Source organism: Nyctereutes procyonoides, unplaced genomic scaffold (assembly GCF_905146905.1).
Source record: "Nyctereutes procyonoides isolate TBG_1078 unplaced genomic scaffold, NYPRO_anot_genome, whole genome shotgun sequence".
NCBI classification, from domain to species: Eukaryota; Metazoa; Chordata; class Mammalia; order Carnivora; family Canidae; genus Nyctereutes; species Nyctereutes procyonoides.
The window spans coordinates 36,112,908-36,125,654 of record NW_026575030.1 but is presented as its reverse complement, the minus strand read 5'-3'; the positions used below and the strand labels follow the sequence as shown (position 1 = coordinate 36,125,654).

Genomic DNA, 12,747 nt, shown 5'->3' with positions numbered 1-12,747 from the left:
TTAAGGGCAAATGAGAATATTTGGAATATTCCATATATACACCTTTTTGAGCAAGCAATAATTATCACTTTATTGAAATATACATACAGGAAAATATAAAAATCCCATATGTACTTTTGAAATATCTGAGTTGGTTCTCATTTATAGAGTAGATTTATTTCCTAATTATAACAGAGCAAACACTGACTTAAAGCAATGTCTGACTACTTATCCATATATCAGTCTTAAAAGAGTCCAATTTATTTCAAAGAATCACTATTGAAGTATTTTCCTATAATCAAGACCATTCAATACTACCCAATTATAATGGAAAATAACTTGAAATCAAATAATGTCTTTCTATAATAAAAAATGACAAGTTATTTTCAGTTTACATCAGGAGCACTGTGTTGATTTTCCATGGTACAGACAGGAGGCTGCCCCACTTGGCCCTCTGGATTTTAATATTTTCTGTAATTATAACATTTTATATATAGGAAACAATTTTTAAGAGCTACTTTTCACATGATGCACAAAACTATGGCAAACAATGGTTTCTACTTGTTTCAATTCCCAGTGGCACAAGTGTACTGATTGCTTGTTGGTCCTATGCGTAGCCCATGTTACTTACCAAGCGATATGTCTGGGCCTTTAAAACGTTGAGATCAATAAAGTTTTCTTCATTGTCTGTCTCCTCTTCCTTAGAAAAATAAGGGTTTTAAAAGTTAATAATTATAAAAAGTTATCAATTTAAAAATGTATTTCTAGTTTTTACATACATAATATACTAGGCTCGATACAAAGACTAATGCAGGAAAGAGTATTTAAAAGCCCAGTGGTGTGCATAAAGTAGGGCATAATGTTATTAGCAGCTCATCTGTTTTTTGAGGTTTTGATGATACCTTTTAAAATAGGGCCTTTTTATAGTCACTGAAAAAAAGAAAAAAAAAGATGGAAGAACTATTGCTATAAAACTAGGGCTAAATAAACAGAAAGAAGAAAAAAAGAAACACTGCATAGTGGCAAATCTGAAATAGGAGAGATAATGGAAGGAGTTAATGGCATTTTGAGAAAACAATGAAAATGGACAACAATGAAGTTGACAGACAGAATATTTTCACCTGCTCCAGGGACCAATCCCATGAATGCATATTTTTAACATCTCGTCTTTTATATGCTCAAGTTTAATAAATTAATAAGGTTAGTCATTAGTACTGCTTGGCCCATGGCCCCTAAAACTATTTAAAGATATTAAGGGCAGCCCGGGTGGCTCAGCTGTTTAGTGCTGCCTTCAGCCCAGGGCGTGATCCTGGAGACCCGGGATCGAGTCCCACGTCGGGCTCCCTGCATGGAGCCTGCTTCTCCCTCTGCCTGTGTCTCTGCCTCTCTCTCTCTCTCTCTCTCTCTCTGTGTCTCTCGTGGACAAATAAATAAATCTTTAAAAAAAATAAAGATATTAAAATATTAAATCTATTTAAAGATATGAAATGTATATTTTAGATACTAACCTTGTATCTCAGATATTAACTATCTTAAAACATACTTCAGGTAGATTCCAAGCTGGTCCTGATCTCTGAACCAATTGGAGTGGGGGGTAGGGTCAAAAGTGACCCTCTGAGAGGCAATCCCTTTCCCAAAATACAGCAAAAATGGAGTCTGAGCAGGTTTTAAAGCATGCAGGACAAAAAATATCTCCCCTTTCTCTTCAAATGTCTTCATGGTGACAAGTGGCAAAGTGGGTAAAAAACTGAACAAGAGGTTTAAACACATGGTAAGACAGTGAATGGAGTGTAGGCCTCAAAGGAAAAAAACAAAACAACATAGTAAGTGTGTGTTATTTAGTGGACACTTCCACATATCCAGTTCTACAAAGCTGCAGTGAGAGAGTTCAAAAATAATCTTTATCTTCAAGAACTTAGAAGATGTAAGACAGTGGTTCCCAAAATGCGGTTCTAAGACAGTCAGCGTCAGCGTCAGCATCACCTGGGAGCTTGTTAGGGTGCAGATTCTAAGGGTCCCTCCCAGAACTACTCTGATACTCAGGGTGGGCCCACTAAGGTAAGCTATGAGAACTATGTTAATCTTTGGGAAATTGGAAAGATTTTTTTATATATATAAAATATGAAGCAATATAAATGCAGAGCATAAATATACTCAAGTGACATTTACTTTTTTTATGTTTACATTTTTCTACATTTACTTTTTAGGGAAGATGGGCAGTGGAGCACAGACATATAGACAAAATTGATGTAACTGTTCACATTTTAAATCTTAACCATAAATGCAGATGCACACCTTTGAGATGCAGCTCAGTTTATTCTGTGTTTGCACTGACAATGAACTACTTAACAACCAGAGTAAATGATTTAAATGCCAATGGCAATGCCCATGGGAGAAGAGACAAGTTTATTATGCTTTTACAATAACCTAATCAGTACTGTTTACATAGGGAATCAATAAATACTTGTTGAATTAGTACTGGATTAAATGCTAATAGGTAAAAAGCTTTAATAGTAGGCAGTCAAAAAAAAGGATTTAACTTACTAAGTATTAGTAAGAGAGCATTCAAAAGGAATCCAAATATAAACAGACTTAGAAAAAAGTTTTAAAATAAACTAAAAGGATTCTGATTTCAGTAATTCAGAAGACACTCAACAATTTCCTACCACTTCTTTGCCTAATATGTACTATGTACCCTCTTAATTCTGTGCCAATTGATAAGTATATGATTATATATAGCAGGTGAAAATATTGTTTTGTGACCAATAAATTTTTTTTAAGTTATCAATGTGTCCTATCTTGATTTGACAAGTTTAAAACTGAAGGATTCTAGTTTCTAGATGATTATAGCAGAACTTTGTCAGAAATTATCTTTTCCACCGTTGAGCCAACCTGCAATCTCTGGCAACAAAATAATATAACATCCCACCACCCAAACACTTTTTTTTTTTTTTTTTACCCAAACACTTTTTGGCACTCATCTCCTTAGTAAGAGGAATGGGAGAGGTAATGGGAGGGCTCCTTAAAATGACAGTAAGAAAGAAAAGGAAAAAATTCAAGAGACTTGACATAAGGGAACCAGCAGCCTCAGAAGGAACCTTTGCGTAAGTCCTTCAGGAGGTCTTTACCTTACAGTTGGGAAGAAATGTGAAAAGAGGCTAGTTTCTAGTTTGTTTCTCTAATTTACACACCTAATGATGCTGCTTTGGACTTTAAAAGGTTCTCAGAAAAAACTAGCTATATTTCTAAAAGTTATATAACAATTTGCTGACAGCTGATTGTGTAGTCAAATAGTTAATGAACGCCCACTTTGCACCAGACACTGCACAATAACGTGGAGATATAAAAAAAAAGTGCAAAATTATAGTCTTCTGACTAGTAGGTTTTTGTACTTTTTTTTCCTGACAGTTTTGAGTTATGTCTCTGAAGCTAAATGTTGATGCACTAGGGCCAGGTGTCTGTCTATAAACCGTTAACTAATAAATAGTTACTAAATAGAGAAGATGAGGAAAATACCTGAGTAAAATAAATGAGATGAACAAATGGGAATATATGAGAACTTAGCATTTCCTGAGCCTGAATGGAAAGATCTATTACACAAAGATAAGTCAAAACTCCTTAAAATGGCCAAAATGATCTGGACCTGGTCTATCTTTCCTATCAATCCTAAACCACACACATGCACATACCCGCCTCACTGAGGAAATCTGGCCCCAATGGTCTTCTCTCAGTTCCTGTATCAAGCTAAGCTCTTTCCTGCCTCAGAGCTTTTGTACATGTAGTTCCACCAGGGTCTTGCCCAACAGGTGCTCAATAAAATGCATGCAGAATGAATGAATATATATTTACCTTAACTTTTAAAATGTACATTTTTAAAAGGTATCTTTTAAGTTGATTAGTTTTACAATGGTCTTTTTCCTTCTATAAATAACAGTCTTCTTTTTTCTATTTATGGTTTAAAATATTTACACTGCTGATACATGTTAAAAAAACTTTGACAATACAAAGCAGCATAAAAAAGGAAATAATCATCCATAATCTTTCTACCCATATATAACTAATGTTAACATTATTATTTTTCCTTTTTTGTATATTTTATATACTTGGGTTTATGTGTACAGCATAAGTTATCATCCCTATGTCACTAACATTTCTTTGTAAACAATTTTAATGGCTACATAATATTCTACTATTTGGATATAGTCTAATTTATTTAATGGTTAGTTTTAGCATTTGCTATAAAACAATGCAGTGATTTTTAAGCATATAATAGCTTAAGAAATTAAGATGAAATACAGAATATACTTATTATCTAATGATTTAAAAATTCACTTGGAAAATGTAATTGGTCTATGACAATAAAATATACTTCAAAAAAGGGTCTTTTTCCTGCTATTTCAGTTCCAGATCATAGGTATACTTCCTAGAACACCAGGGTCATTCCATCTCTGGATCTGAGAAAGTGTTCTTTTTCTCTACCATTTTATTAGTTTAATCTGTTATACACACTTGATCATTTACTTTCACAATATGAATAGAATATTAAGAATTGTAAAGGCCCAGATGCTGCCAAAAAATATAAATAATGTTGGTATTTATAACTATTTTTAAAAATTCCTAAAGGGTAGCATTTACCCCAATTTTAGAAGCATACAGGAGTTCCTGAGAAATGAATAGTGTTCTTACGAAGTAGAATATATTAATCCTAAATCTTATTATTCTTTTTCAAGTTCTTTATTATTTATGGCCCATTTCAAATCATGAATGGTGCTAATAAAATATTTACTCATATAACCAGTAGTCCACAATTTCCTGTCTACAGTTTAAGAACCTCTGCTATAATTCAGACCTCAATCATTAGAAAACATGAGCATTAACTTAACCAAAGGTCTAAACAACTGATGTATGGTGCTCTATTTAAAAGCTTTTTTACTCTAGAAACAACGAAATGAAATATATTACTAAAAATAGAAGTCTGGGGGAATTAAGAGAAGGGAAAGGAATTCAAAGGTAGAAAGAAACAAAATGTTCAGCAATACACATACCACAAATTCTTCATCCACTTTATTTAATGTTAATTCTGCATCATCTTCTGGGACAGTTTCTTCTTCTAATTCTTCCACTGGGTATGTTGGTCTAAAATAATAAGGCTTACTATGAGATGAGAGTTAAAAACAAAACATTTTAACAAGATATATCAAGAATTTCCTCTACACTGGATCTTGTCCTTTCTTAGCCCCCTTCCATAATCACTATTACATGTCTACCAATATGGTAAACAAACATTTATTTTTGCCAACCATATAAGTGAAAAATCTCTTGTTTTAATTGCATTTCCTTCAGAGAGTGGGTGAATACTTTTTCATGTTTTAATTGGTTATTTTGTATCTTAAGAAGTTTAATGCTTTGCCTAACTTGTGTTAGAAACAATTTTCCTAGTTTATCACTTACAATTTTGGCTATTAAGGACTGTTACAATTCTTATTACACACACTTGGCAACCTTTTCTTGCATGGATTCTAGTAGCTTTAACATCATATACAAGGCTTTTCCCTCATATGACACGTCCCACCCTTCTTTGACCTTTTAGTATGCCTATGGTTTCATTTTTTACACTTACATTTTTGACAGATCTGAAATTTATTTTGATAAAATAAGAAGGGTCCCAGCTTTCTAGCTTCCAAAATCTACTCAATGGTCCTAAGTATTGAATGACCATTTCCCCAGCAAGATTAATGACATGTATTTTCCATATTAAAAATACCTGAAAGTATTTAAGTTTATTTCTAGAAACCTATTGAAAAATCCATACCTCAGAGAGATTAACAAAATACAAAAATCAACATTTAATATTAAGGAAAGAAAGTACTGAGAACCAAATCAATCTTCTTAAGGAATAAATTTTCTATTTTATTAATTAGAATTAGATAATATCTCAAAAGCAGTGTTCTTCTAGGATTTGCTTTGACATATTTAATATATAAAATAACCATCATAAATATGTAATTTCTATGTAATTTACATGTTATGCAGCTGACATTATCTGATGCCTACTTTTAATATTTTCCCCCTTTTTCTCCCCATGTATTCACAATCCTTATAAATTATCCAAATCACAATACATGGTCAAGAATTAGATATGCCTAGAAACAAAGGAGGTACAAAATTGAATAGTGGTTGAGATACCAATCACTTCAGGTGAATTTAGAACACATTGGGCAATAAATTTAATGATATTTAAAAATCCCAAATGGGGTAAGCACATCTCATAACTTTTCTTGGAGTCTAATAAAGAAGTAATGTGAATCATGTAGTTTATTCCTTATATTGCACTAACTGGTAATATTTAGGTTGAAGCATATGAAACTGACATTTTTTAGTTCAGTGATAGGTTAATATCAGTAATTTCATATGGTTCAAGTTGATGATGACCTAAGTCAAGTACATTTTTTAAAGTACTTATTAATAAGGGAATAGATTATTTACATGAGAATATAATTAAATATACATTAAAATATTAACAGGGAATATATACACCTTTCCAAAGAAATTTTTTTCTCATCCCAAAGCACTGCTTGCTCATGTCTTACCTGAATAATGATTTTCACAATCTCTAACCTGTCAATAATTCCAATCTTCAAAGAACAAATTTATGTATTTCCTAACTATACCTTATATAAATTGATAGTTTCTGAATATTTTATTCTCTTATCCACAAGATCAACATTTATTGAGCATCTATGATATACAAAGTGCTATGCTAACTGCCATACAGTATATATGAAGAGTTCATAGTTTCTGGCAAGAAATCCACACCTGTAAACAAATGTCTTTAATACCAAGGGATAAATACAATATTAGAAGCATAAACAAATCACTATCAGGATAGAGAAAGAAGCAATGAACAATGTCTAAGAGAGTGTCACATGGCTTTTTCAGGTGGCTATTATTTTTGCCAGTATCTATAAGCAAAAGAGAAAATTCCACTTAAAGTAATATATTAATTTCCATTTTTTCCTTAAATGTACAGCTATCAGTTACCCCCACGAATATACTATCCTTGTGTGTATAAATAAAGAGACCCTGAAAAAATTTCCTACATTGATGAAGATATTCAGTTACAGTTAAACCTTTAATAATTTATATATTTGAACTGTGAAGGGACATGATAAAATCAGAACTGGTGTGAATATACTAGATATTCCAATTTTGTCTATGCAGACATTTCTATGCATTTTCAGCTTAGAATAGTCAAGAGGAAATACTTTTTGTCAGTTCAATTAAATAGCTCTGAACCCACAGAGGAAAAAGCTATCCACATAAAATTACTATTGCCAGATTGGGTAATTTTTACCTTTTCCAAGTGAAACCAATATATTTTAATGCTTCTTCTGCTAAACAGTCAAGAACATAGCATACGTGTTCTCCATAACCTGACTTTAATTTTGAAGGAGGAAAATCTGCAGTTCTGCCCTGAAATACAAAAGATAAACAGGGTATTATTTGTTATTTATATTCCAAATGTCAAAATATTTTAAGCAAAGTACTGCTGAATAAATGTATCACTTCTCTACTTTTCAGATATGATTTAAAATAACTGTAATTATGTTGCTTCTCAGAAATCCATCTTTTCAATCCATTGATACATAAAAAAACTAAAGGAAAATGAAGATGTTTTATTGTCAAAGGTATCAAATTGAAAGGCAATAACCTCATGACAGAACAAGTAATTGATCCTGGTAGGGTGAAAAAACAGTAAACCTACTAGCTTGGTATCCCATCATTAAGCAACCATAGGAAAGACAGAGTGAATCAGTTGTCAAAAATTAATAACGTGTGCCAAAAATTCTTACTGCCTGTCCCCCAGGAAAAGTCAGAAATGAAAAGTACAACTGCTATCATGGTCTATTAAATCAAAGCTCCCTTTCAAAATACAGTGTTTCAGCTTCCTACTATCATTTTTTAGAAGGAGAACTAAGTATCCATAAATTTACCTCTGAGACATAACAAGATTAAGAAAAATATTATTACTTTGGGCTATAAAGAATACACTGAACATTTTTAGAAGTACCATCAATATTGTAATATCAACCATTCTGAGGTTTTATCTGAAAAAAATCCAGACATAATTTTATATATGTATGTATGGGTGTGTATAGGCATATTAATAGACGATTCATCTAAAAGGGTAGCATCTACATTGAATTATCAATATTAAAATTTATAACTTGATAACATTCTGAAAAAAGAGTTATTTACACTTACAAATAATCGAAGCTCAGATAATATGTTAGATATAGTTGCATTGGGGTCATCATATTCTTGATGTTGCTCAAAAGGGCGTCCTGCTTTGTTAATCAACCAAGCAGCAAGAGTGCAAAACATGTAGAACTGTTCACCAGGGTTGGTAGGCAGTGCAAAATAATGTCTGTTTCAAAACAAGGCAGGGAGGATGAAATATGAAGTATTGCAAACAACCTTATAGTAACTAAAGAGACTAAGCCCAAAATTGCTAAAGAACTTTTTTTTTTAATGGCTTTAAAATCAAAAGACATTTATAAATCACTCTGAAGTTTCCAGTAATCCACAATACTCATATTAAAGTTTTTAACCAACAGGACTAGGGCAATTACTACTATACACAAAATATTAGATCAAATATCTTAGACGCAGTAAATGCAGGGCATGTTAAAAAACTGATCATGTACAACTTTTGCCAAAATCATTTACATGTCAGGAATAATGAATAAGAGAGTATCTCTTGAAAATGGTAATTGGGAATTAAGAGAATTTCAGAGTTTAAAAAAAGACTTTAATGATTATTCGCTATGCATTTTTACAGTTTTTACAATGTCACTGGTATCTTTACATACTGTTCCCAACCTATCAGGTATGTTAAACAGTTGTCCTCATCTTAGCTGCATATTTGAAGCACCTGATGAGCTCATCGAACTATTGCTACCAGACCAAACCTTGCTTCTTCCCTTATGAATTATATCAGAACTTCTGGGAATAAAGCCCCATACTTTTGAACAAGTATGTCTCAAAAACTTCCTACATGGTTTTAAGGTGGCAGGATTAAGAACCACGGAGTATCACATCCACAGTCTAACAAACATTTGCTGACTTTTGCTAAATACCCTAGCCTACTAAAAACAGTCCTATGAAGATCAATATGATTTATACTTAAATAGGTTAAGAATAAACTTGCTCACAACATTCAAGTCAGTTTGATCAAAGTTCTTAGTTTGTCTTCGCAGTTATTAATTTTATGTGCAGCTTTAATTGTATTTGTGGCTATTACAATTGTTTTTCCTGAGAATCATCAGCCTGCTCTTTCATGCTTCCCAAACTTTTTCCTGCAGGTACATGCAAATGTTCTGATAACAGCTGAGAAGAAAAAGGTCAGGAGGTCCTTCCAGGTGTACGTTCACAACACTTTCAAGGTGAGATTTTCCTTACAGATTGATGATAACTCCAGGACAGAGGACTGGATTATTGATAAATCCTCCAGACTAGGACAGTGGTTCTCAAACTTAAGCATGTATCAGAATCACTGGAAAGGCTTGTCAAACAGACCTGTAGGCTCCACCCCTAGAATTTCTGATGCAGTAGACCTGGGAAAGGGCTTGTGGAATTGCATTTCTAACAAGTTCCAAAGTGATGCTGCTGCTTGGTCTGATGACCACACTCTGGGAACCATTAAATTGGGATATTGCCAATATATCAAATCCATGATTCACAATATCCTGCGGAACTCCTTAGGAAGTTGTACAGAGGGTTATATCACTAGACCCTTAAAACCATTTTCTTTTATTTTGAAAAATATACTTGGGAACAAAAATGCATTTTTGTCATAGAAAATGTTGGTTGTTTAGATTATCCTGATTCATTGAAGCAGTAATTCCGAATCCCAGAATTTCTTTTTTTTTTTTTAAAGATTTTATTTATTTATTCATGAGAGACACAGAAAGAAGCAGAGACACAGAGGGAGAAGCAGGCTCCATGCAGGGAGCCCAACGTAGGACCCGATCCTGAGTCTCCAGGATCACACCCTGGGCCGAAGGCAGGCACTAAACTGCTGAGCCACCCGGGCTGCCCCCAATTCCCAAAACTTCTATCATGGATCAAGCAACACCAGTTTTCCCTCTAACTTTTCTCCTATTATGGACGGCCTTGATCATATGGGCAGTTTACATAGAGCCTATGTATATCTTAAAGTTCAAGTTCTTGGAAGAGACCAAGGAATGAGATCAAAACCGTCCAGGGAAATTACCTTCGGCCAGGTGTAGCCATTAAAAGCAAGCATTACAGATTCTCCATCTAAATTGCATTTTAGACCATAAACAAATGTTAAGTACTAACTTACTTATCCGGCCGTCACTAAGCTGTGGATTGAAAGATGGAGTGCTAGCCTAGCCATGCATCACCCTCAACAACTCCAGGCCCTGAATTCAGGATGCGATGGGCTTTTCCCCACCAGGAGCAAGGGCAGAATTCTCGGTCGTCTGCTACACACGGTTCTAACAGTCGTTGGGGTCACTGGCCTTTCCCACGGCCTAGTTTCTGGGAGCACGGTTATGGCCAAGGCAGAAGTCTTTCCTACCAGAGCAGCGAGTCAACAAGTTTCCTGACTGCATGTAGAGTCAGGCGAGGCCCTGGGTACTCACAGTTACCAGTCGCAGAGGAAACACCAAAACTAGAGCTGGAGCTAAGGCGGTGACGGTGTTCACCTGTGGGCCGAGGGGGCTTAGGGGTGAGGTCAGTATTTCCCCCACACACACACTTTCTTGTGTTTTTCTGAGTCCTCTACAATAGGTACTTTTACGACTTTTATAAACAGAAAAAAAACAAACAGTTTTGTGGAGGTGCGTGTGTGCTTTCAGGACTAGGAGAGCCAGGCCGTCTTCTGAAACTTTCCTCTACCAACCAACCAAGGCTAACCTGGGGGCTCCGCGGCCTCTGCCGCCGGGTTCGGGGAGAGGTGCCCCTCCTGGCTAGCAGGTGGCGGCAGGTGCTGCCTCGCGCTCCAGGCTCCCCGGAGGCCGGGCGCGGCCTGTCCCGGGGGCCCGGCCGGCACCCGGCGCTGGAGGACGGGGGCACCCACCTGGACGGGGGCTTCAGGTTGTTCTTCCGGAGGAGTTCCTCCTCGTAGTGGAGCAGCTTCAGCTTCTCCACCAGGTCCTCCATCACCACGAACATGTGGTAGGCCGCGCCGGGCCCCCGCTCCACGACCGCCTCCCCTGCCCCTTCGCCGCGGGACCGAGGCCCTCCATCCTCCACACCTGCCGGCGCGGCCACCGCCGCCGCGGCCGCCATCACGGAGCCGGCAGGAAGCGCCCGGCGTGGGCTCGGGCCCACACACCTCGGCGGCCGCCGCCGCCTGCGCCGCCGCCGCCGCCGGGACCGCCGCGACCCGTTACCAGGGAAACTAGGCCCCGCCCCCTCCCCGCCTGGTTTCTTCTGAAGTCCCTCCAACCAGGGCGGGCCTTGCGGGTGACGTCACGCCGGGCCCGCCTCCGAGGAGGAGGTGGCTGGGGGGTAGTCCCGCCCCTCGGGGGCGAGGCGGGGCGGATGGTTCGCGTCCACGTCAGGCCACGCCTCCTGGCGACGGGGGGCGGAGCGCGTTTGTGCTGGGCGCTCCGGTTGGCTGTGGGCGGGCGGGGGCGGGGCCGGGGGCGGGGCCGGGGCGGGGCCGGGGCTGTGGTTACGGACCGCCCCGAGCGGGTTCGGGTAGCGCGCGGACAAAATTAAAGGGGAAGGAGGACGCGGAGTGTGGCCGGCTAAGCCGGCGGGCTGCTGTGTTTTCGTTTCTTGTCTCAGAATTGAAAGTTTTCACGGTTGCACCAATAGTCGACGTCGTAGGTTTCCCTTTACCTCAGGAACTTTCCAACAAGAGGTTTCTGTATTTCAAAGACTATTATAAACCTTGAAGTATCCTAATTCCCCCGTTAACTCGGGCGCTGGGAGAGGGAAGGGGTGGGGAAAGGAAAGGCAGAGGGGCCCCCGGGAAGGGTTGGTTCTACCTCGGAAACAAGAATTCTGAGTTCACATCCTGCCGATTCATTGGTTTCGAGCCCGTTACATGGAGCCTAAAAGTTGGGGGTTCCTAGTTAAGAATAATTAAAAAAAAAAAAAAGGGAGTTATCCTGAATTTCTCTGCACGACAGCTCTCAGGGGGCTAAGGGGGGGGGGTACTCCTGCACTCTGCAGCTCTTGACTTAGTCAGGAAAGGTCACGTAACTGACCACCGCTTTACAGTTCTCAAAAGGGTCTTGTGTGTCAAGCAGCTTTCCAAAAAGCTGCATAAAATACGAGATAAGTGTGTAGGTTTCCTGGGAGAAGAAACGTGTGGGAAGAGGTGGAAAACGTGTTTGTGTTTATAATGTGGTTTGGAGGAGATCTCTGATGTTTTATACCTGCTCCTAGAGAATACAAAAGAGTCACTTTTTTTTTTGACATAACTGGAGTTTTGAAATTTACCTAATATATTTTTGTTTTTGTTAGAAAGTGAGTGGAGGAGCACTTTTTCCTTTTAGTATCAGTCTAGACCTAACTGTCAGACATTAAGAAAGTTATTAAAGTGGGATATCAGGAAGGCAAATACCTTTTTCCATTTATCAGAGAAATACATAAAATAATTTAGAAAATAACCCAAAGGGAAGGGCCATAGAGAATTGCTTTTTAAATAAGTAACATTCCTTTCCTACTGCAAGTCATTAGCCAGCTGCTTTTAATAAAGGTAGGTTGGAAAATTGGATTTGGCTG

General features: G+C 37.5%; 1 protein-coding gene across 1 annotated transcript in view; it reads right to left on the bottom strand.

Annotated features, from left to right (window-relative positions):
• IFT57 (intraflagellar transport 57) overlaps positions 1-11,385 on the bottom strand; it is a 55,877-nt gene extending 44,492 nt beyond the window's left edge. The window contains exons 1-5 of the mRNA XM_055316428.1: positions 11,087-11,385; positions 8,245-8,407; positions 7,334-7,452; positions 5,025-5,115; positions 611-679 (exon numbers count right to left, since the gene is read on the bottom strand). Coding sequence (XP_055172403.1) covers positions 611-679; positions 5,025-5,115; positions 7,334-7,452; positions 8,245-8,407; positions 11,087-11,298 — 654 coding nt within the window. The 5' untranslated portion in view covers positions 11,299-11,385. The remainder of the gene's footprint in view (positions 1-610; positions 680-5,024; positions 5,116-7,333; positions 7,453-8,244; positions 8,408-11,086) is intronic.
• Between the last annotated feature and the right edge of the window lie 1,362 nt (positions 11,386-12,747).